General features: G+C 33.6%; 1 protein-coding gene across 1 annotated transcript; it reads left to right on the forward strand.

Moving 5' to 3' along the window:
* Positions 1–556: 556 nt before the first annotated feature.
* Positions 557–25164, forward strand: LOC113495012 (dopamine receptor 1-like). Its single transcript, XM_026873571.1, has 7 exons — positions 557–958; positions 4208–4295; positions 7114–7294; positions 8797–8925; positions 15165–15410; positions 21911–22158; positions 24151–25164. Exons 1-7 carry the CDS (start codon positions 929–931, stop codon positions 24456–24458), a joined length of 1230 nt encoding a protein of 409 aa, XP_026729372.1. The 5' UTR covers positions 557–928; the 3' UTR covers positions 24459–25164.
* The last annotated feature ends 55 nt before the right edge of the window (positions 25165–25219 follow it).

The following is a 25219-nucleotide window of genomic DNA, read 5'->3' on the forward strand; positions in this document are numbered from 1 at the left end:
ATGAAAGATCCAGCTCTACATTTTGTAGCTTGCTATCTCATTTCCGCATATCGAAGTCTTAATTTAACTTATTCTGACTGCACGGAGAGCCGAAAAGTTGAGGTCCAAACGCCAAACCCACGGAGCGCGTCACTACAAGTATTTGTGTGATCCACGAATGCTTGATCTGAGTCTGGTTGTCTTCGTGCATGTGACACAAGGATTAAATTCATTATTACGGGAGTCATTTTTTTAAGTCTTGTTGGTAGTGTGCGTCAAATACGCGTAAAACTAAAAACTTTACTAAACTTTATAACACAGACACTAACATAATAATAGACGCAGTTTCACTACCAACAACCTAGTCAGTACAAAATCCATGACAGAACTTGCCCTCTACCTTTTTGTTCAAAATCGAGTTCTATCGGACAACTGCGTTTTTCTACAACTACGAGTAATATCAGGAACAAAAGTCGCTGAACAAAGTCAGTTTAAAAAGTCACCATAAATGTTCAGCTAGTACTAAAATTTGATGTTCATCAAGTTTTCAAAAGATTCGAGACTTTTATTTCCTAACGTGACTAGCTATAGCTACTTACTTTTTTTTAAAGGGTTTTCATACTACATTGGAATTTTAGCCTTATATCGCGGTTCTGCACCCATTCAAGTCAAATTCAGAAGAGGTTTCACTTTCCTGTCGATCTGACAGTTTTAAAATTACCACCTGTAACTTTCACTATATTATGGAAGCAATAAAGTATTGAGTATTGTTTATGCTTTTGTTGTTGATTGTACGTCAAAACTATAATTCCTGTATTTGTTTACAGATATGTGACATCACACAATGGCGCTACATATGCCGTGGGACCGCAGCCAGACAGACAGCTTTCTCATGAAGGTTGACACTAAGACCTGAGGATGAAACACCGGTGGAGTCTACTTCATTAAAATGGAGTTCGCCTCTGTTTTACCGACGAATGTAAGTGTTATCTTTGCTGACTGTTAAACCTTTTTGCTACTGTCCCTATCAAGAAATGGTACAGCACAAATATAACTGCAAGTTCATACATATCTTCCTCGCCAGTCATTATTTAAAATAAATCTTTTTAAAAATTCCTTTTGAGGTCTCTTAAACAAAAATAAATTAATACATTCTACACCAAATTAAATGGAATTCCAGTGAGCTTTTGAGGACAGGATACTAAACTTTGAGTTAAGCAGACTGAGTGAACTGGTATATTCAGTCAGTCCGCTGAACACAAAAAAAAAAACACTTTTGTTGGTAATCAATAAATAAAACATGTAGGGTGATGAGGCAATGTTTGATCCTTTTTTAATATTGCATAGCAATGGCGGTGTTGGCGGTGCGGAGGATTTATTTCATATAATTTTTTATTAAAAAAGTAAAAGGATTATATATTACTAATGCATATTATCCGGATAGCCCGACTAGTTTCGGACCCAACCGGAGGCCTATCATGACAATATATCTGGCATTAATATCTGGCTATCCCGATAAATATGCGTAAGTTAATCCTACTACTATTATAAAGGCGAAAGTTTGTAAGTATGGATGTATGGATGTTTGTTACTCTTTCACGTAAAAACTACGGAATGGATTTGAATGAAACTTTACCACAATATAGCTTATACATCAGAATAACACATAGACTACAGTTTTTGAGGTTTCTAATGTGAGGTCGTAAAAAAACACATTTTTTGCGCTTACATTGCAAACGCTGACTGAATCCTACAAGATAGATAGAAGGCAGTTAGATAGATAGAAGGCAGTTAGATAGATAGAAGGCAGGTATAAATTATAACGTATGTATATCTTCTAACCACGCGGACGAAGTCGCGGGCAACAGCTAGTTCAATATACAATTTGCCTTGTGTTGTTTTTGTTGTATTTCTATTGAGAGAAAGCTCAAATATTATACTTTATTATCTTTATGCTAACCACGTTTTGTGATAGCACTAGCCTAGTACAGTTTTTAGTTGGGTAATATAGTTACGTAAAATATATAGCTCGTAAGGGAAAACATATTTAAGTACCTTTGGACGTAATATACCTAAATATACGTACGATTCACATTTATTTAATGCCATCCAATAAAACTCCAGAATATATAAAACATCAATAAAGGTAAAAATCAGTCAAATGAAAATTATTAAACCCTCTGTTTTATCAAAACATGTTACATCAAAGTTAAGACATGTTATTAGTAATACGTCTTATCCCAATTTTAATATTATCATCTTCGGCAAGACGTATTTACAATTTCCGTTAATTTCCGCTACTCAACTAATCGTGTTAACTAAGTTGAGTGAAATAATCTTACCGAAACTCAACTAGTTGTGATAAATAATATTACAAGCAGCTCCGATGTGTGCTATAAAAGTATTACGACTACTAGCTTTTCGCCCGCGGCTTCGCCCGCGCCGATGTCGGTTATATCGCGTTTCCAAGAGAACTCTTCAAAAATCCGGGATAAAAACTATCCTATGTTCTTTCTTAAAGTCAACTCTATCTCTGTACCAAATTTCAGTAAAATCAGTTCAGCGGTTTAGACGTGAAGGCGTAACAGACAGACAGACAGAATTACTTTCGCATTTATAATATTAAGTAGGGATTATACAAAATAACATTTTGCTGCACTGATTTTGAATGGCCTGTTGGTCTAGTGATTAGTGGCAATTACTGCTTTACTGGAGAACATGGCTTCGATTCCCAGCTAGAGCAAATCTGTGTGATGATAAATTTTTATGTGCTTGGATGTAATTATCTATATGTTTGTGTTTAGGAATTATACACCGTGATTTTTTAGTCGTCTTACAAAAGCAGCTCAGTTCATGTATCCAATGACTAGAAAACGTTCATAATAAAAAAAATAGGTATTTATGAGATTTGAATAAATTTAAAATGCAATTTTTATTCAATATTATTATGCAATTCGTAGTTTTTTAGAAACACAGCTCTGATGTGAACGCGGTCCGAGCCTTGTAACAATGGTGAGGGGCGCTGGCGGCGGCGTTTTTATCATTTTTTTTAAATATTTCAGATTTCTCTTGTTTAAATTTCCTTCGTACCAACTTATTATCTTAGTTGATGATAAAAAAAAAATCGCGCATGGTGTATTTTACGTCGGATACATGAACTGGGCTACTTTAGTAAGACGATTTAAAAATTACCGTGTATAAGTATTTAATACTTACATAGTTTTTTTTTTGTTTTTTGCGGGAGTTGTTCTAGAAAAAGGTTTTCTACCGTCAAACATAACTTACTAAAGCGAATCTTCAATAATCAGTTGGCGAGTGCCTCATGTGAATACAGACAATATCAAAGATTTCTAAAGTTTTCAAATAATATCTGTACAAATGCAATAATTTTTGTACGTTTTAAATAATAATTAAACCAAAAGTTGAAATACATTTTTCAGTATTGTTCGTAATAAATATTAACCAAAAATTGATCAAAACACGTTCTAAAAATATCGCAAAATAACCTTTTCGCCAATATTTTCTTTGATCTCGGTCAAGTGTTAAATATTTATGTTACGTTGCAAGAAAACCGCTCCCGATATTTCAACAAGTTGATGGGAAAGTTACTTATATTTTGAAAAGAACAAGCTGTTAGTTAACTTCAGCCATTTAATATGAAGTTAAAATTAAAGTTTTGATAGTATAAGAACCATTTTGGGAATAATCGTTCATTTATTTTAACAATACTCTCACACGTACTTTTTTGTAAATTTTGTATTAAATAAGAAAAGCTTAATAAAATCACTAAAATATTTCGATGACGAGTGTAATAAAAAGTTTTTAAACAATATTAAAAATCGATTTCTCAAAAAAAAATAGTTTATTGAAAAAAAGAAAAAAATGAGTCAAGTATTTATGTACTTTGATCAGCCGTTGTACTCCTTTAGGATGTCCAATTATTGAATGGTGAGAATTTGCTGTTTTTAGTATGTACTTACACTACTTACTATTTCGATGCACCGAAGCATCTTTATGAAGGGCCTTTTCAAACAAGTCGAGTATATTAAACTGTGTCTCCAAACTATACACACATTGAAAAAGCAATCATCCTTCTTTATGACTAGCAAGATTTTCTCCATCCATTTATAACACATACCACGTAAAAACGCCAGAAATCCCATATCCTAAGCCACCATCAATTATAGCATTCAAGATGGCCGCTTGAATAATTCATGTGACGTCACAGGTGGCGCTTCAGTTGAACGAGACGACGGTGGAATACGACGATGGAGATGACCCGGACGCCGTCACGCTTTTGTCTATACTACTAGTCGGTTAGTACCTATATTGTTCTGTTATTATTACTTAAGACACCTTTGCATCACCCTAAGGTCGACTGTACACGTTGTGCATTAAGGATAAATAAATAAATAAAAACAACAGTGCAAAGAAATCGTCCCGATAACTGAATTCGAAATACTTGATCCTGAAATTGATACAGTGTACAATGGTAATGAATGCTCAATCATTGACTAAAAGTGAAAGAGGTCTCTGTCAGCAGTGGCAGTCAAGTGAAATAGTTAGCATCTCAATATTTTACTAGATTATGGTAATAATTACAAACTACAACAAATGTTGGCCTGCTTCCCGTAGAAATCGGTTCAGCCGTTTAGGTGGAGTTCAGTGACATACACACGTACATACAGTAGAAAGCGAAATAGAAATAAAAAGACACTACTTAGTTTTAAAAAGAAAGAAGTTTTGGTTTACTGAGATTTTCAGTACTTTTCCCAAATTTTGTTACCTTAAAAATCCCCACGTATATAATATTATTAACAAATAATATTTTGATGACATCCAAATACCGAAAAATGACAATCAAGAACGCGAACAATAGAATGATCTGATAGATAAATGTCCACCTTTTAATAGATCCCAAAATCGATTTGTATGGAGATCCATGGTGGCATCACAAAGAGTTCTTTGTAAAACTGTTTGATGTTCTCTCCGACAGTTTCTTATCTTCATTAACCAAAGCTTGATTAAGTTCCAGTGATTAATTCCGCGTTTTAAGTCAGAGTAATCTATTTTCATATTGTTAGCAGGTTAATGGCATTTTGACACAAAGTGATTGTTAGCTTCAGTACACTTAAGTTAATACTAGGACAAGGTAGTAACGAAAGGTTACCCAGCGATTGGGGCCACTTAGAGGCACCTATGGGATTTAGTAGTTTTCGAGTTATGTGACTTTTGCGTTGTATTTTCTTTTAGATATCCGATTTATAGCATAAGTAGGTATTTACTAGATATAATTGAGTCAGGATCTTTGCTGAAACGAGACAACGCTACGTATAATATAGCTAGCCGTCTTACTTTCTCTTTACCAACGTATCCGTTCAAACAGCTCATAGTATAGGCCTGAGTGAGCGCAGTTTACCGGTCGCTTATCGTTCCACGGAAATTTGGAAAGCACTGAGAAAATCCCATCAGATTGATCGGTACCATAACCACAGAAACACGTATAATACAAAATAGCTACACATGGGTATCTAAAAGGCCTATTTCCTTTCACCGGTCTGAGGCACCTGAAAAAAAACATAGGTAAAGAGGTTTGGCAATAAATGGTTTTGAAAACAAACAGAATAAGGTTTCCATTGTAGTCTTAATATTAGTACTTATAGATCATAAAACAACGAAACAGTAGACCCTTTAGTTTAAGTCACAGCAAAATAATACTATTGAAACTGCTCTGAGTGGTAACTATTTAATTTTTACGTCAAACAATTTTAATAAAAACCTCTTTAGCTATGTTTGTAGTAATACCGAAGAAGAACGAAATAATTATTTCATAATGTCTGTTTAATTTGACTTCTATTCGAACACGATTTGAAACAGATTTGTGTGTCGATATAACTTGAGACTACTTAAATTGAACTCAGTTACAAAATAATAAAAACCAAAATTAAAAATTCATTTGATTGATAGAATTTTTCAAATTCTAAAATTGCTATTTGTCAACCCTTCAACGTTGAAAAGAAAGAGCGAGTAACCGTCACACGCAATGGAAGTAAAACCTCTTTGCTCATTGTACTTGTACTTAACTTGAAGATCAGAGAAATGAGATCGTAAGCTTTGACAGATGAACGAAGAAAGTGAAATATCATTCAAACAAGAATTTATGCATATTGTACGTATATTTTTTTATTAATGCAAAATATAATATTTCCACAAATAGCTATTTTCTTTTTAAATTTGATTGATTGGTTTATAAACTATGAAAAAACATTTAAAAACCATATTGTTTTAACGGACTTCCATTGCATTGTCGTCCAGCTACCAGTTAGTCGCGCCTAAAGAAGTTTTACTTTAAAAATATAATATAAATAATATTTTAAATGTCAGATATCCTTATAAACAAGTCAACGTTGACACTGAGCGAAACTTATCGCAACTATTTCTATACTTCCCCAATGTCGCACTATCAACTTTCCACACTTTTTTCCAGTACAAAATGAAGGAAATGACATAACATATAGTGTGCTATCGGTGGGGGCGGGCAAATATTTCCAGTCTATTTCGCGCCTCGTTCGGTACTAAGCGGCCCAATTTCCTGAAACTAACAGACTGGTACAGGTACGTTCGTATCAATGATCTTCGTAAGTTGTGCGACGTGACTTTGGATAAGCGGGCATGGAGTTGGAACTGTTAAGGTAGATAAGTTGATAGGGAAGTATGCTGATTGTAATCATCACTTTTGGAATCGAAGATTATACGACTTTATTGTTTTGCTGGTATAACTAGTATAGTGTAATCTTTACGTGGTTTTTTTTCAACTGTCTTTAAAAAGGACAAAGTCGTCAATTCGTCAGTTTTTTATTTTGTCTGTTACCTCAGTAAGCTAGATTACCCGTTTTTGTTTCTTTTTTTACGTGTAATAGTCCTCATTTGATGTCATAAAAATTTCATCAAATTAGGCTCAGTAGACATGTTGTTTTTCTTTAAAGTCGGTTGAACATTTATGTTCTTAAAAACCTATATAATTTTACTGTACGTGTGTAAGTCATTTAAATAGATAGAGTGTTAAGAATACTGGTCACTCTTGACCAGTTAATGTAATCTAAAAAAATCTTTTAAAATTCTGTTTTTCCGCAGGTATATTCCTATCGTTGCTCATATTCTTGAGCGTAGCTGGGAATATACTGGTGTGCATCGCGATCTACACGGACCGCGGCCTTCGACGCATCGGCAACCTGTTCCTCGCGTCGCTGGCCATCGCTGACATGCTGGTTGCCGCCGCTGTCATGACTTTTGCTGGAGTCAATGACTTACTCGGGTGAGTTTATTTATTTATGTATTTTATACCAACAGCATAACGAATAACATCGTTTCTCGTGTGCATGCCTAATATATGTAGATACACACAGCATTTACAATATAGGTGTAATAAAGATTTTTTAATTTTATTATTTATGTATGTAGGTATATATTTATGTTCCAACAGATATTATTTATCTATTTACCGTTTCGAGCGAACTCATTTGTAGTGTAAATATTTTTCTTCGTTTGCAATGATCTGAAACACAATTTATTGACATTAAAAATAATTGAAAATATATATCTTCTATTTTAGAGCATCATACAAATCATCATCATTATCTCTTATGGAACTAAGCTTTTAATACTGAATAAAATAATAATACTAGTAATTTAAACGACATGACAGAATTATGTAAAACTTTAACTAACAAATACACAACAAATTGAAATCCTGCATTTCTAATTGACACCTGTCAAATGTGCGGACACTAGAATGACGTCACGTTTAGTTACCGTCAAATTAATATTGTGCTAACATAAAATTGAATGCAACATTATTTATTTAGCATTAAATCATCGGCTTTGTGTGTACATTATTAATTAATATGCTTTAACATAATGGTGTTATTAATAGAAGATTTAGTGCGATCAGCCGACTAAATTGTGCTAAATCTAGCTATTAGGAAGACTAGACAATATTAAAGGGTTTCGACTTAATTTTTTGCGATGCGATTTAAATGTTTTCAAGGCAAGATTTTTTTTAATTGATACCCTTTTTACACGTCAAAATGTAGGAAAAGATATTTCATGTAAATAGTCATATCTCATGATCGCCTAAATACCAAATATTTTTTAACTAAGAATTAGCTGTGGATTGATGTATTTGGACCAATTGTATAGAATTTATTTTAATGAATAACGGTTTCCGATAACTACCATCGGCTGACTTAAATAACAATGACTATTCCTATTCCTTTCATACTCAAATTCATATTCATATTCATATTAGAGTTGAAAACATCATTTTTATCTAAACCTTTTGTGTTGATAATGAATTCATGTAATTGTTTAGGATTAATTTCCTCACGTTAATTTTGAAGATTATGGACCCCGTCCAAAACTAGTCGATAAGAGATGTATAAGATTATACTGTAATAATTTATTTTTACAGTATGTTATTAAAAGATTATTTTATTGCATTTTTATAACTTATGTATTTTCTTTCCAGTTCTTTTCCATAGGAATGACATTTGAACTATTGATTTTCCCACGTTTTTATAAACTCATTTTCTTGTTTGTTTGTCGTTCCGGTTGGATTTTTGCCACTCACGTTTGAAGCACTTCTCGATAAGCTAGCAGGCTGAAATTTTCAGGTTAGCTTCGAATCAGATGACATTTAAAAACGTGGGTATTTTTATTTTTTAATCTATTAATTTTGTTTGTTTTTATTGAATTTGATAGTTCTTAATTATTTATCTCGAATACCTATTTGTAACGTTTCATTATCTTGTTGTACAGGTACTGGGTGTTCGGTGAGCAGTTCTGTGACACGTGGGTTGCGTGTGACGTCATGTGCTCCACTGCCTCCATCCTCAATCTGTGTGCTATCTCATTGGACAGATACATACACATCAAAGACCCTTTGAGGTGAGTCTATACTAAGTTATAAATTAATTAAGGATTCTGTTGTCGAAGAATATGTATTCATAATCGTTTGATTAATTTTCTTATTGTTTATCTCATTATATCATCACATCATCTACAAGGGAATTTAACACTTGTTTTTTTGGTAGTTTGTTCTCCTATTCGTCAAAAGTAGTGATCCAATTGTGGTGAAACATTGGTGTAGTTATCTAAAAAGCCCCAGAAGTATTTTTGACTTAAATATTGTAAAGGAGGGATGGCGATGTAAAACTCACTATGTTATGTTTAAGACTTATTATAGTATATTTTTTACCGTGTATTCGTTTAAAAACACACAATTCAAATTTATTTCTTTCATACAATGCAACATCATACGTAACACATCACCACCATCATCAGCATCATATTCGTCCACTGCTGGACATAGGCCTCCCGAATTGCACGCCATCGAGATCTATCCTCGGCTGCTCGCATCCAGCTCCCGTAACACATTTCGGTACCACAAATATAAGGGAAATACACTACAATAATAAATGAATCACGAAAAATCCAGTAGTAACTACCAACAAAAAAACGACTTTAAATAAAATTTACTCAGACAGAATTGATGAAACTTTAACGAAAACGACAGCAGTTTCAAGTTAAATGAAAAATGATAATGTAAATCGTTTCATCCAGTCCAGAAATCTGAGGTAAACGAAACGAAAAAAACACAGACGGATTGAGAACCACCTCCTTTTTGACGTTGGTTGGAAAACAAATGAAATCGACGATATATTCACACTTCCCTAGCTCACCAATCTAGTCTACAACTAACCCATATTACCTCGTTCACGTTTCGGGCTCGAGAACACTCGGCGTGCCATTGACCGTGCAATTAAACCCACACGGTAGTCTAGAGGCCTAACCTTTTGTAACGAAGCCCTTTCAGGCATGCAACAAATATTTGTAGAGAATCAGACCTGTTTCAAACGCTTGAACACGTGGTTCAAGAAATTTGGTTATTGTCAAAATTAGGGACATTCGTCTAATAAAATAGTTATAAACTTTCGTCGCACACGATTAGGCTAAAAATATTTTTTATTCAATATGTCTAAGAACAGACGTGTAAAAACACACAGACATATTACTTGGCTGGGAATCGAACCACGCCACTAGACCAACAGGCAAGCTATGTGATGGCAGTCAATTAAATAAAAAAATTATTGATGATGAAAATACAATGATGATATTAATTTTTGGGTAGGTAACAAAATGTTCACGTTCTTCAACGGTTATAAATAGAATGAAATCATTTATTTTATTCGGGTGCTGTCATTTCAAATGAAGATTACTAGAATCGACATTTTCGAGTCGACATACTAAAAACTGAGCGTTGACGCTTATTGAACTGCTCTAATGTACTGAACAGACAAGTCAAAGTCACTTTACTTCTCAAAAATGTCAGATTACAGATTTGGTATTCATTTCCTATTCAAATGTACTCTCCATAAAATAAGATAAAAATACAACTTCTATTAAGCATTAGACAAAAGAAAACACTATATCTACAAACTTTTCTTGTTCTATCAAATGCCCTCAAACCAAATACAGAAACACAGTCAAAACATTGCTTAAACACACCCCTTACTTTCCTCATGCGTAGCATTTAAGACCCTCTGTCACAGAAAGTTTGTTTCCCGCCGAAAGGGGTTAACACTCGTTCATCTTACTTCAACTTAGAATGCGTGGTTACGTGAAAGTTCTGAAACTCTTCCCTTAAGGGTTGTGCAACAGATTACTTTAAATTGGCCTGTTTTCCGTTGAGAGAAGCCCAGAGTCACCAATCTATTAGTGTGTGTTATTTTTGCCTCCTCACGTTCAAACGGCTATACTGATTTCGATGAAAATTGGATGGAGGTAGCTGACCCCTTGGATCATTTAGCCTATTTTATTCGACTGTGTCAAATGAGATTAATATTTTTACAGCTAAAACTGATATCCAGCCAGGTGAAGCCAAAACCATTAGCTAGTAGTCTAAATGTCAGAAATATAAATCAAAAATTATTCTATCAAAATAAGTAAAGAAATGTTAAAAGTTATGTTGCAAAAAGTCCACACTTTTTATACCAGAACTAACAACACATTCCATTCGCCTACTTCTGGTACCAATAAATAGCTTTCTCCAGCAGTTACTCCGAATACTGCAACACCCATAAATCCAACAAATCTATATAAGTCGGAGGCACTACGCAGCATTAAAACCAAATGACTTTACGATACATAAACCTACCGAACGTTATGTGACCACGAACGGACCTACGGATATAAAAAAATGATATGAACCCGATAAAACAGCCCAATAAATGGTCGGCAATAAGTGACGCCCATATAATTTATTAGACGTCAGTTCATGTTAACTGAAGCTCATGGGATCAATTTTACGAGATTCTCGTTTGTTTCCCCATTTTCTATTAGGTTAAGTTGTTCGTTGAGGCATTGCGAACACTCTGACTCCAAAAGAAATGTGTTTCGGGTTCGTTTCAAAAGTATCGAATGAAATATTAAAACCACAACTAGTACCACTTTTAATAATATCAATATAACTTTTACTTGCTTAAAATATGGTTTTACGAAGATGTTGAAAACAGAGTATCTTTGTCTAAAAAATATTTTATACTCAAAAAATTACATTCATAAGGACGAATCTTAAACATTGTGTATTTAATATTTTTTTATCTCATTATATTAGACGATTTTGCTTATGTATTTGTTCTGATTTTTGTTACAAAGGTACATGTTTAAATAGTAAATTTTTCTCTTCTGTGTCAAGAAAAACAAACTGTACATAGTTTGTCCTAGATCTCGTTATATTTTCCAGCTAGTTCCAGCTCCCTTCAAGTGACACTGACAGCTTATACAGTAGACAGTATTTATATACTTACATTCCGAATTTATAATAAATATTCATAAAAAAAACCCTCATTATTTGTACTAAATTGTTTTAGCAAAGAGTCGTTTTTACAACCTGAACCTCCATTTATACAATCTTACCAGTCCTAAAAATTCATTATCGACATTCATTTCGTATTAATTTCGTTTGAGTATGCTCAAAAATTACTCTACTCTACTAATCTTCGTTCTTGTCAACATACATTTACTCCAAGCCGCTTGTGAACCTAGAAACCAACATAGGAGTGCAAACTAAATACGTGTAAAAGGTACCTATTCCTCAAACTATGACGAGAATTTCTTAATAAATAGGTCTCGAGTCGTTTCGTCACGACCCATTGCGACTATAGGTATACCAGTGTTGAGTCCCAAATATTTTAATGATCAATATTGACTGTGAACGAGAACTATAATCCCTACTAATATTATAAATGCGAAAGTAACTCTGTCTGTCTGTTACGCTTTCACGTCTAAACCACTGAACTGATTTTAATGAAATTTGGTACAGAGATAGAGTAGACCTTGAGAAAGAACATAAGATAGTTTTTATCCCGGACTTTTGAAGAGTTCTCTTGGAAACGCGATATAACCGACCTCGAAGCGGGCGAAGCCACGGGCGAAAAGCTAGTGATTTTATATAAAGGTCAATTATTGAAAGTATTATGAATAGACTAGCTGTTGCCCGCGACTTCATCCCCGTGGATAGAAGATATAAGTTATGATTTATACCTGCCCTGTTTTTTTTCACATTTTCCATTGTATCATCGCTCCTATTAGTCGCAGCGTGATGTTTTATAGCCTAAAGCCTTCCTCGGTGAATGATCTATTCAACACAAAAATATTTTTTCAATTTGGACCAGTAGTTCCTGAGATTAGCGCGTTCAAACAAACAAATAAACTCTTCAGCTTTATATATTAGTATAGATGACACAAATTATTGATAAACACGACAGAGGTCAGCACACTAAGCTAACAGTCTGTTGCATTTTGGGGGCCGGCTTGAGTGATCGAATCATCATAAAGAGGTGAAAATGGCTTGGACGCGTTTCAATACCCATAATGATAGGATGCACGATGATTTTCTTACGCAATTCCTAGTCAGTCATCTCAGGTAACTAGCGATCTGCGAATAAAATCATGAGTTTCTCTTCTTTGGTATTGAAAGGAAATTGGAAATTCAATAGCTAACCAGTGGGTACGCCAGTTTTAAGTACTAGAGCGTTAATCTGCTGCAAAATTGCATTTCGGCCCATTTCGGCTGATCTGACAGCCACAGGCCACTTCTGCTTAATTTGCTCTCACTCTAGCCTGCGGCTTCGCTCGTATAAATCACGCTATCATCATAGCCATCACGATGGCCAGTTTATTGAATTATCGTAATCTATTGCTTAACTTATCTGTGAAACCAGAACACACTCATATTTTTAATATTAATTTATAGCTAACTAACTTTTATGATTGACTTCAATCGTGGTTGTCACTTATTAGGTATAGTAACAGGCACATAATAGAAAGGTAAAAAATAATTATACTACTTAATAACAAACAAGAATGGCTACTCAGGCGCAAAAAAAATAAGCTTTAGGAATGTTAAAAAAAATAATGTTCACACGTTACGTTTGGTGGATGACATTTTTTTTAATTGTTTCAATTCAGCCTGTTCTCAAAACCCTGTTTCGCAAGTCTCACATTTGAGAAGTTTTTGGGCTGTTTATACGTGTAAGCTGTACATAGGTGTTCGTAGGTCCAGTGAAATGAACAATTTATTCTGCAAGTAGAATCCATCACCACTTTAAAAGAGTTTTCAATTCAACAACTATAAACTTTACAGTTAAACTAAAACAGTGTTCCCTAATGGATCTCAATAATACACAATACATATTCAATACGTTTCTCTGCCTTCATAAAGATCTTTTGTTATTTGTAAACTTTTCAACATTAGTTGTGATAAATTATATAATTTCGTGATATTACACTTAACTTGGATACGTAAATTTATCTGTTCAGTGGCTTTAGCGCGAAAGGGTAACAAACATACATACATCCATAATATGACACCCACCACATACAAACCTTCACGTTCATAATAGGGATGATAACTGAGAATAAAAATAAAAATACTAATGAGTCCCCGAGTTATATAATTTTAAAGTAGACAAGTATTTTTTACATTTCCAGAAAAAACTAAAATTGACAAAGATTAGCTGCTTTAAAGTTTAGGAGAGAGCTTGTGACGTAACGATATGGTAAAATTTATACTCAACTAGCTGTTGCCCGCGACTTCGTCTGCGTGGTTAGAAGATATAAGTTATGACTTTTTCTTCGCTCCTATTGGTCGCAGCGTGATGATATACATATAGCCTAAAACCTCCCTCGATTAATGGTATATTCAACACAAAAATATTTTTTCAATTTGAACCAGTAGTTTCTGAGATTAGCGCGTTCAAACAAACAATCAAACAAACAATTAGTATAAACATAGTACATACATAGTATATACATAGTAATTAGTATATATATAGTACAATTAGTATATAGATGCCAACGATATCTTCGCTACGTTTCATCGATTTTAAATTTTTCGCGCGGAGATTTTAATATTACGATAACTCATTACCTATTAACACATTTTTGGCGTAGTGTAAAAGGCAATTTTGTTCTATATTACATGCATAATATATCTAACTTATTTATTTTGATAAGGATTAATACTGTATTGTTAAAAAGAGGTTCGTAAGTAACCAATAATTTTACTGTATTAAGAAAACACATAAAAATGGTTATTGTGGGTTATCCTTGGAAGATAGACATATACCACCGCGGACTTTTTTGCAGATCTATTAAAGAGGTACAAACTTGCCATACATTGTTTTGTTGTAACTCGAAAGGTTTTGGCAGCGTTCTCGATGAAAGCTCTCGAATGGCTTAATTTTTTCCGACATGTTTAACTAATATCGCTGTAATATCGTCAGTTTACACAAAACCTAAACTTATTATACACTAAAACCTTCCTCAAGAATTGCTCTATCAATCGTTGAAAACCGCATAAAAATCCGTTCAGTACTTTTCTAGTTTATCGCGAACAGACAGACAGACAGGCTTTGTTTTATAATATGTAAGGATAAGGATTGTGACGCGTAAGTTTCATTCACTGTAATGTGACCAATATATTTTTTCAGGAAAAAAGATTAGATTAAAATATTCCATATTATTGCAGCAGTGATTCTTAAACGTATCCATTATTATACATACACACTGGAAAAAAATAGTACTAGGACTAACGTAGGCTTTAAATTCGTTTTCGTTCACAGATACGGTCGCTGGGTGACTCGGCGCGTTGCCGTAGTAACAATCGCCATGATCTGGCTGCTTGCTGGCCTGGTCAGCTTCCTCCCCATATCTCTCGGTCTCCACAGACCTGACGAAGAGGCTCTCGCCACGCAGAAGCCGCCGCGGTACCCGACGTGCGCCTTGGTACTGACGCCGACGTACGCCGTCGTGTCGAGCTGTATATCCTTCATATTGCCCTGCATTGTCATGATAAGTATATATTGCAGGTGAGTTAATTTCATTATTATATTATGGTATTGGTTCAGTGTTGCCCAGGTAACTGGGTTGCGGAGGTCAGATAGGCAGTCGCTCCTTGTAAAACACTGGTACTTGGCTGAATCCGGTTAGACTGGAAGCCGACCCCAACATATTTGGGAAAAGGCTAGGCCAATGATAAAGGATTATGGTATTGGTTCAATTCTGAGACATCGAAATGGATATGTTTCCCACGTCTATGTACACTCGCTTTTTTGCATGTTTATTTGTTTGTCGTCCTGGTTGGATTTTTTAAACTAAATTTTGAGGCACTTTCCGATTAGCTAGCAAGCTGAAATTTTCAGGGTAGCTTCAAATACGATGCCAATGCAATTTACGGCTATAAAACGGGCTAAACCGATTTGGATAGCATTCAAATGGAGTGGCTTTTAAAAACGTGGTTATTTAGATTTTTCGCATAATTTTTTACATAATTATTATCTGTTCCCAAGTCGTTATGAAGTAATTTTGTGACTTGTTAGTTTTTCAGTCCCCAGTGATCTCCTAATGAAGTAATCTTAGTCTAAAAAATGATATGATACCGGCCTATAAATCTCCAACTTTTGAACTAATGTTGTCAAGAGAAAGAACAAGCATTGATCTTTTCAAATACTTGCAACATCAATTACTAGAAAAACCGTACTGGTGTGTGACGTCACACGAGATTAGATTTCACTGTATCACCTTCATTGTTTGCGTATGAGATAAAATTAAAAATACGTATCTAATATTTTTCAGAAATCTGTCTGACAGACTAAACAGTTCCTTTTGTCAGTATTTATTTTAGTTTACTTGTTGTTACAAGGGAGAAATTTAAAATCCTAAGCAATTTACTTCAAGTATTCTATAAATAATCTTTAACAGTTCCCTGATTTTAAAAAGCTTCTGTATGTTTTTATCTCAAACTGGAATTTAAGATGAGGTTTACGAGCGATTAGGTACATAAATCAGATATATTTCTAGATCTCTAGATCTTTAAGTTAAACATACAAAGGGGCATGATCGGATAATTTAATTTTCCAATTTTATCATTTTATTTGCAACTATGTGGTAAGAAAAATATAAGTTATGATTAATACCTGCCCTGTTTTTTCCACATTTTCCTTTGTATCTTCGCTCCTATTAGTCGCAGCGTAATAGTATATAGCCTAAAAAATTCCTGCATGAAAGGTCTATTCAACTCAAAATATTTTTTTGTTTTGAACCAGTAGTTCCAAACAAACAAACAAACTCTTCAGCTTTATATATTAAGTAAAGTATAGATACCAAACATATATCTTTAAACCTCCCAAAAAAATGTAGACGAAGGTTTTAAAATACAAACGATAAAATAGCTTCCTGGAGTTTTTTGAACACAAAATACTTGCTTAGAACTTAACCTTCATATTACCTAATATAATTAATTTAAAATTAATAATTTATTTCACCCACGTTTTTTAAACTAACGTATGATTGAAGAGGGTGCATTTTCTTAGTTTCAAAAATATATAAAAATGTTTTCTACATGAGATTAAGACACTAAGATTCTACATGCAAACATCATGTAATCCAAAACCACGGCCACCTTACCGGGAGGCCCACCGTATACCGTTATAGAAAATTTACAGTTTTGAAAGCAAAATTGCACACTACACGTAGTATACGACTCTTTTCCTCAATAACAATTTGTTGCTTCAAAAGATTGTGGTTGCAGCTCATCTGCTTACCGAGCCACGGAAGGTGTATTGTGGGTCTTGGTGTGTTTACAAATGGTCACCCAGCCACAGACCGCAATGGGGGCTTTCCCTTCATTATCTGAAAATCCTTCCTTACTAGAGATGAAACCGTCTCACACATACGTCGATAAAATGTGTTGTATAGCTGCTGATGGTTTAGAAATATGATACAACAACATTTTTTTTAACGACTCCCGCAATGAGTATTATTGAGTTTCGGGGGATTCAAACATTAAATCATGCACAAAGACACCTAGTTTCAGGACAAGTATTTATGGATCACACAAATGCTTGTCCTACACGTCGCGCTCATTTGGTTTCGCTTGGCGACCTCAACCACTCGCTTCGTGGAGTTAAATTTACTATACTCAATGTATCAACTTAATGATTTTTTTTTTCAATGTATCAATATTTGACCAATAAATCACTAGGTTTCTTAGATAGATCACGATTTCCAAATAAAATAAATAAGCAGTTTTGTTGAGGCAAACTCCATCTAAATGTAGCGGGGTCCGACGATCTATCAAATATGATCATCATTATAATTATATAAGGAAGTAAATAATGTTACTTTAGGGACCAATGTGTCCGCTCTTCGGAAAGATTTATGACCTCTGACCTTTTCACACAATTGTCTATATTAAAATAATAAACATTTGTTAAAATAGTTTGATTTAAAATGCAATACGATTTGAAAATAGTAGACTTATTTTTTATTTTTTCAATAATTATTCCTATTATCTGTGTGTATGGATGTTTGTTCCGGAACGGATTTAGACGAATATTGGTACACAGATAGTTAACACCCAGGATTAAAACATAGGATTGTTTTTATCCTGATATTATGTTTCTATAATCGAATCTTTGAAAATTAAACATAGTCTCCAGAATAGTCGTCAAAAAGACAGCAAAGAATAAACCAAAACGAGAAGATTGTCTGAGTTTTGAAGCATATTAGCTATGAAGTTGAAAGAATTTATTTTCGAGTTTTAAGATGCAATAATTCAGATCAATGTAATTTGAGGCTAATTTCTAACGTTACATTTGTCCAAACTCCAAATACAGTATTTTTACATATGATTGAAATCAGACATAATATGTGGGTAATGAGCACTGAATCCTATTAGAAGAATCAATCTTCGCTAAAAAATGAAATCCAAATAATTTACTAAAATTAAAAAGAAACAAAAAAGTAAAGAATTTTCTCGACGTTTCGTCCACAAAAGCTATAGAAATTAGAAACTCATCAATCACTGCATTAAAAGGTCTAATTTTTACAGCAGGCAGTTTGAGAGATATGGGTATTATTACAAGTTAATATATAATAAATCATCTAACAACTAATAAACTGACTGTGAATTGCTATTATCATTTTATTATCTACTAGCTGTTGCCCGCGACTTCGTCCACGTGGTTAGAATTTTTTTTTTGAGATTAACGCGTTCAAACAAACTCTTCAGATTTATATATTAGTACAGATTAGCTTTGTTCCGGGGCCGCCCGCAAAAAATCGAAAATGATACAACGGGAACATAAAAGCAGGATTATAAACTATCTGTTAAAAGTTTCGTCTAAATCCGTTCAGTAGCCATTTTTGCCTTTATTATATTAGTACGAAGTACGATTACTGGTTTCATCATAACTGTTTCACCCATTTTCTGAACACCTTTACAATGCATTTTCCCCTCCTGATACTCAAAAATAAAAGGCGATACATATACATCGCCTACCTATTACTTTATCTCAGCTAATGGCCTATGTCAGACTGAGACAGAATATATCTCCTCTTCTATTTCCCTTATACAGCGACTAATGGAAATATTATCTTAATGACACTTCGGCAACTGAGATTCATGACGTCCATAAGAACCCTTGAACGGTTATACAACTAATATTACGTGCTCTGTTTTGTGATTTTCGGTTTTGTAAAGCCTTGGATATTATTTTGCTTGTTACTTGTCTTATGCCCCTTCTAAAACAAAATTTACATATTTTTTTATATTAGGTAATATAAAACGAGTTCTTTTCGTATAATTAGTGTAGAGTTTCAACCCCACACACCAGTTGTTTTCCTTCACCGATTTTAGTAGGTGAAAATTACTTTGAAATGTATCCATGAATTAGAAAATATACGTAGTGGTGTATTTCAAGACTCGGATACATGTTTTTTCACTAAGCTGTCCAATGGTCATAGCACTTTGTTTAATGCTAGAGTCCTGTCAATAAAAAGTATAAAGTCACCTTATGTTAAGTTCATAAGGGCAATCTAAAATCTAGGCGGACTTTCATGACTCAAAAGTAATTTCAGCCAATCTTCTAGCCGCAAACAGTTTTATTCGTCAAAATAAAATCAAATTTCAACAAAATATCATCGTTTATTATTAGATTTGATAAATCTACGAAGCCTAAGCAACGTAATATAAATATTAATTATAGATACGGATTTTCGTGTTATTCATTTAAATTAAACGGCAACCGGCAACTTCGCCGGGATTCTTAAGCCCATAATAATTTAAGTACACAAGGCTTGAGGAAACCAGATTACCTATAATCCGCGCTAGAGATTCATCTTGTTGAAAAAATAAAATCAACTTTTATAGCTCGGAGGAGAAACTGTGATCGTGTTTTGTTAAAAAAATAATTTGGCGAGTAGTTGCCCTATTGGATCCACAGACTTTAGAAAGAAACAGGGTCTCATTTGTCTGTTTTTTTGTTAACTAAATAATTTTCTTGATTCTGTGTTCAATATTTGTAAAATAGCTGTTCGGCCACGGTCCAATTTGCTAGTCACACACACCAGCAAATTGCACCGTGGCCGATTGGACACTGTTTTTCTATTAAATATATATTATTTTTATGGATATTTTAAAGTGTAATTATTATGTTTATATTTAAAGAAAGGAGATTATAATCATAATACTTCTCCAATTCACTTTTTGTGTGTCAAATAAACTTGCCGCTAAGCAAACAAGTGGAAACAAAACAAATACGTGCCCTGCAAGGTTGATACATAAGCTTAGCACAGACTGATGGAGTTCCATCTGTTTCCTAAACGTGTATCCCAGAAGAAAAGCCTTTCAGTATATTATGTTAGTTAAGTCATAGTGGACGAATATACTTGTCTGTAAATCTTTGTACGAAAGATCTTAATTATCTTGTGGCTTTTTTATTTAGGCAAAAATCTTTTACAATAATTTTACGGTCAATTGAATCATCATCACATTAGTAGGGATGGCAATGCCAATGATAGAAAGCGCGGTGATCTGGTCTCTTTCTCAAATGGAATAAAAGTCATTTGTACTGAGTTCAATGCAAGTGGCTTGCGTTCAGGGTTTAAATACTTTACCATATTCAGATAATCAATACTCAAATTTTTCAATACTTAACAGTCCACTAGCTAGACAAAATCATGCCCAAAAGTGGAATATTTATAATAAACGAGGAGCATTTATGCTATTAGCAGAAAAATGGATAAGTCTTCTTAAAGATAAGTAGAGAAAATATTCTTTATTGCACACCACATAAGAACGGGATTGGATACAAGTAAATATTTACATGGTGCTGCAATGGGTGGTCTTATCGCTTTAACCTTTGGATGGACTAGATTCTGAAGGAGCGGCATAAAATCGAGTTTAAATAAGAAAGTATGCCTCATGGTTAGTTTTGGAATAAAATACTATTTAATACACAAAATTTTCATCAAGTTTCAATGAAACTCCGTTAGTGGAACTTTTTGGTCTCACGTCAAATTTTCTATTTCAATATGTGAGCGCCAAAGGAGAAAGTTGATCAATTAATTTTGATCGAACCTTTCAATATGTCAAGTCTAACGTCTCAAAGTTTATAAGCTTTTAGGTTTACAATCGAGCGACGTTCATTCAAGTTTACTTAAATATATAATGGGAGTTCTAAGTTGAGTGTGTTTTCTTGACATTATTTTTCGCTAACGTCCCTTTTTGATCGGTAAAATCGGTTAAAACGGAACCATATTACTGATTCAAGACTGTCTCTCTGTGCGTCCGTCTATCAGCTATGAAAAAATATTATAGCTAGACAATCGAAATTTCTTTTGCCTCTATAGTAAAAAAAACACGTAAAATAAGTTGGTCTACATGGATGCTTGTTCCTCTTTCCCGTTAAAAAAAAGAGCAGATTTAGACGAAACTTGCTACCCCGATAGTTTTTATCCCGATTTTATGTTCCCGTGGGATCATTTTCGATATGTAGCGAGTGAATTCACGAGTAACAGTTAGTCCTTTACTAAACCTGGCTCGAAGATTCTAAAAATGCTTAAACACTGTAAAACTTGTGCGAATACATCAAAGTCTTCTGCCATATTTATTACCGATGTTGTGGAATAAGAGACTTTTATAGGCGCCCAGAGAGTTATAAATTGTCTGGCAATGAAACACGGCAACAAAATATTCATGTGGTTTTCTACTTTTATATGATGTATTTACCTGGTATTATATGAAGCCTGTTGAATCTACGAAGGGCGACGACCTTGAAAAACATTATATTCCGTAATCCTACACAAAAAGTAATATTTCCATTTGAGTGATTTTATCATCGATACGATTTCGGCTCTTGTCGATGATTTTGAAGAAAACCTTGATCTTATCTTATAATATCTAGAAATTAATAAAGCAATAATAAATTAGTTTTAACAAAACAAGCTAGGTTACTAACCCATAAGAAAATGCTGCACCGAAATGGAACTAATCTTACCATATCTAACACCAAAATTTCTTCCACAGACTTTACTGCTACGCTCAAAAACACGTCAAATCAATCCGGGCAGTCACCCGAACGGTTCAAATGCCGGATAACCGGACAAAGTCAGTCCGAACCCGGGTACACACACACGTGCACTCGTCCCCGTACCACGTGTCTGATCATAAGGCTGCGATCACAGTGGGGATCATCATGGGTGTATTCCTGCTATGTTGGGTACCATTCTTCTGTGTGAATATTGTTGCTGCATTCTGCAAAACTTGTATACCGGGTAAGTAATTTTTGTCTGGATAGAGTAGTAGACATTCGATGGAGACTTTATAATGGTAGTCGCAAAGGAGTTTTCAATTCAATTTATTAACATTAGTTGCGAGTCCTGAAATCTGATATTTTACAATGAATTCAGGGTATAAGAATCTTTTGTTTTATTTTCATTCAGAATTTAATGTTAAAGGAATATCAAATATAATATGTTCAATTTTTTTTTTTTTGCTTTTATCATTTATTTATTACAATACAGTGTACAGTACAATCATTTGCTATATACAAAAAAAAACGTATATAAGTAGCCTAAGTAGTTAAATTCCTCCACTTGACAAATAGTCTCAATTTATGTATTGAAGTCATTAGCATAACTTTTTTGCAATAATTTGAATGCGAGGCTCACCAAATAGCATAGATCATTACCACCGTGTACAACGCAAATATATTCAGTTGAGCGTTTAATAAATTAAATCTAGAAATATAATAGAGTTAAAAAGCTATACCAAGCTCTGACCTCTTTTAATTAAAAAACTATAAAGTTATTAAATAATATCGTCGCAAAGCGCCGAGCCGCACTTTCTCCTTGCATTTTTATGATAATTTTGTGAAAGAAGAATACCTAAGCCATTCCCGTTTGGAATTAAATATTAATCTCATAGCGCGGTTCTATTAAGTTTTATTCAATATTAGGAGCAAAACGCTATGTTCTCAATTCCTTTGAATTATTAATGTACGGATTTTAGATAAATATTTTATTGTTTATTGAAATATTAGACCTTATTATTATCCATATTAAAGTAAACAATAGGAAATTATATTAACCGGCTTTAAACGAAGCACTCTCATTGAGTTCGAAATTACTTGAGATTTGATTAATTATAACGAAACTTGTACCATTTGAAAATTGTTTGCCTTTATTTACCAAAAACCGAAGTAAGTGAACTGAACAAGTATGTAAAAGTATTTTAGTAAAAGCATTTTTTTTATTTTATTTTACGTCATCGGACTTTTTATAAGTCGATGTGGAACCCTCAGTTGCTGTGACATGCTGAGGTACATTTATTCAGAAGATTCTAGATCTTTAGCGAGACTAGATTTGAAAATGGTTTGTTTATCTAACAGGTTTTCACAATAGACTACTGGGGTAGAGAGACACATATTATTTTTTTCTAAATATTGACGATTTTGATAGGTAGAGAAGAACTTGTCAGTTTCACTACTGACAACAGCAGACGAAATTTGAACAGCGATTAAAAAGCTGATAGTCTTCGTCCAATTAGTATCTTATTTGCACAAAATAACACAATCTTATTCAGCATAGTTTCAAATGTAAAAAAATCCGTGCTGTGATAGTAGCACACACAAAAATAAATAAAAATCTTGACAACTTATCCAAAATGAGAGTCAACTTGCGCTAATTCGTGTAATATTTCACCCAACACTGTTTATTTTTAGTTAAAACTTTACTCAGCTCATTACTGCATTAATGGACTAGCTAATTACTCTACAAAAGTTGATATAACTTCGTTAAAAAATATTCTTCTGACACTTTTTAAATTAATCATCGTTTGTTTTAAACAGATTGCATTACTAAATTTATTAAACAATCAATTTTGATCCATTTGGTTTTATTTTTTTAAATATTTTATTCCTACTGACAATATTCAAATAATAAATTAAAATAATAAATTATTAAAGTCTTCAACAAAATGATAACATACAATCCAATAATTTTCCATATTACCAAATAAGTATGAATTTGACTAAGTTTCTCGTACAATATTTTAGGTCTCTTTACAACTTATATTGCGGCTTCTTTCAACTTTTTCGATAACAAAATTATAGACATAAATGATATACGAAACTTCGAACACAACTTTAATGGACTTTACAAAACATTTTGAATGAACATGTACAACTTATCAAAAGGCTTTGTCGCGCGTCGTAAGAAGAGAAAAGTTATATTATAATTTGGTTCTAATGAAACAATTTGTTCCAGATTTAGCGTTCAAGATCTTGACGTGGCTGGGCTACTCGAACTCGGCATTCAATCCAATAATATACTCGATATTTAACACTGAATTCAGGGAAGCTTTCAAAAAGATTTTGACGTCAAGGTATCCTCCTTGCTGTGGGTACCAAAGCGTGAGGGCAAACACTCCAACTCGGAATGACAACTTCGTGACTGACTACGGCACCAAGACCCTCGTCGTCCGCAGAAGTGGATCCCTTGGTCTTTCGGGAGTAGACCCTACTCCGCGATCTTCCGCCGAGTCTGTTCGCCCTCTCCGGGAATACCACATTTGACAAGAAGACGGTAACAGCAATAATGGACTGCTCGATAAAAGTGACGTGGTTTGAAATCCTGAAGACATAAATGGGTTAGAAACTGTAAATGCAAAACGTACAAAAGGCGGCAGCTCAAAAAGAGGTCTTATTGGCGAAATTTATCGATTGAAAACTCGCCGGATTAGGAGTGTAACAAAGAAAAGTTTGTAAAATATTTTATGTATAGTGTACTTGGCCGTCTTTTGTATGAATTTTGATACTAGCATTACAAATTGAAAAGAAAAAATAGCCTTAAGAAGACTCAGAGGTTTGACGCCAAGCACTAGATGTGTCATAGCAATTATTTTACTATTCCATAGATTGTCACTTGTTCAAATATCATATTTATCATTATAATTAAATCGAATATTTACATTAGCTATAGATATAGAGATATCATAAAATCTATGAAGAAAATTTATTCAAAGTTTAATATGAAATAGTAGGTTTAACGTAATAGATAAATGTTATGAACATATTGAAATCCTTTGTAGATTTTCCTCAAATTTGGCATCATTAAGAACGTGTACATTTCAAAGTAACTCCGCATGGATTATCATTTTCTTAAATAGAATTTCTCTCATTGTTTTCTTAATTAACTTATATTATTTTATACGGTATACGCTTTCTATCTACGTCTTACAGTTTAATTAACTTGGAAGAATGAAAAACACAATTGAATTTATAAATCACAGAACGAATTTATGTTTCTCATGTTTAAGTGAAATAATAAGGGTTTC

This window comes from Trichoplusia ni, chromosome 6 (genome assembly GCF_003590095.1).
Source record: "Trichoplusia ni isolate ovarian cell line Hi5 chromosome 6, tn1, whole genome shotgun sequence".
Lineage (NCBI taxonomy): Eukaryota > Metazoa > Arthropoda > Insecta > Lepidoptera > Noctuidae > Trichoplusia > Trichoplusia ni.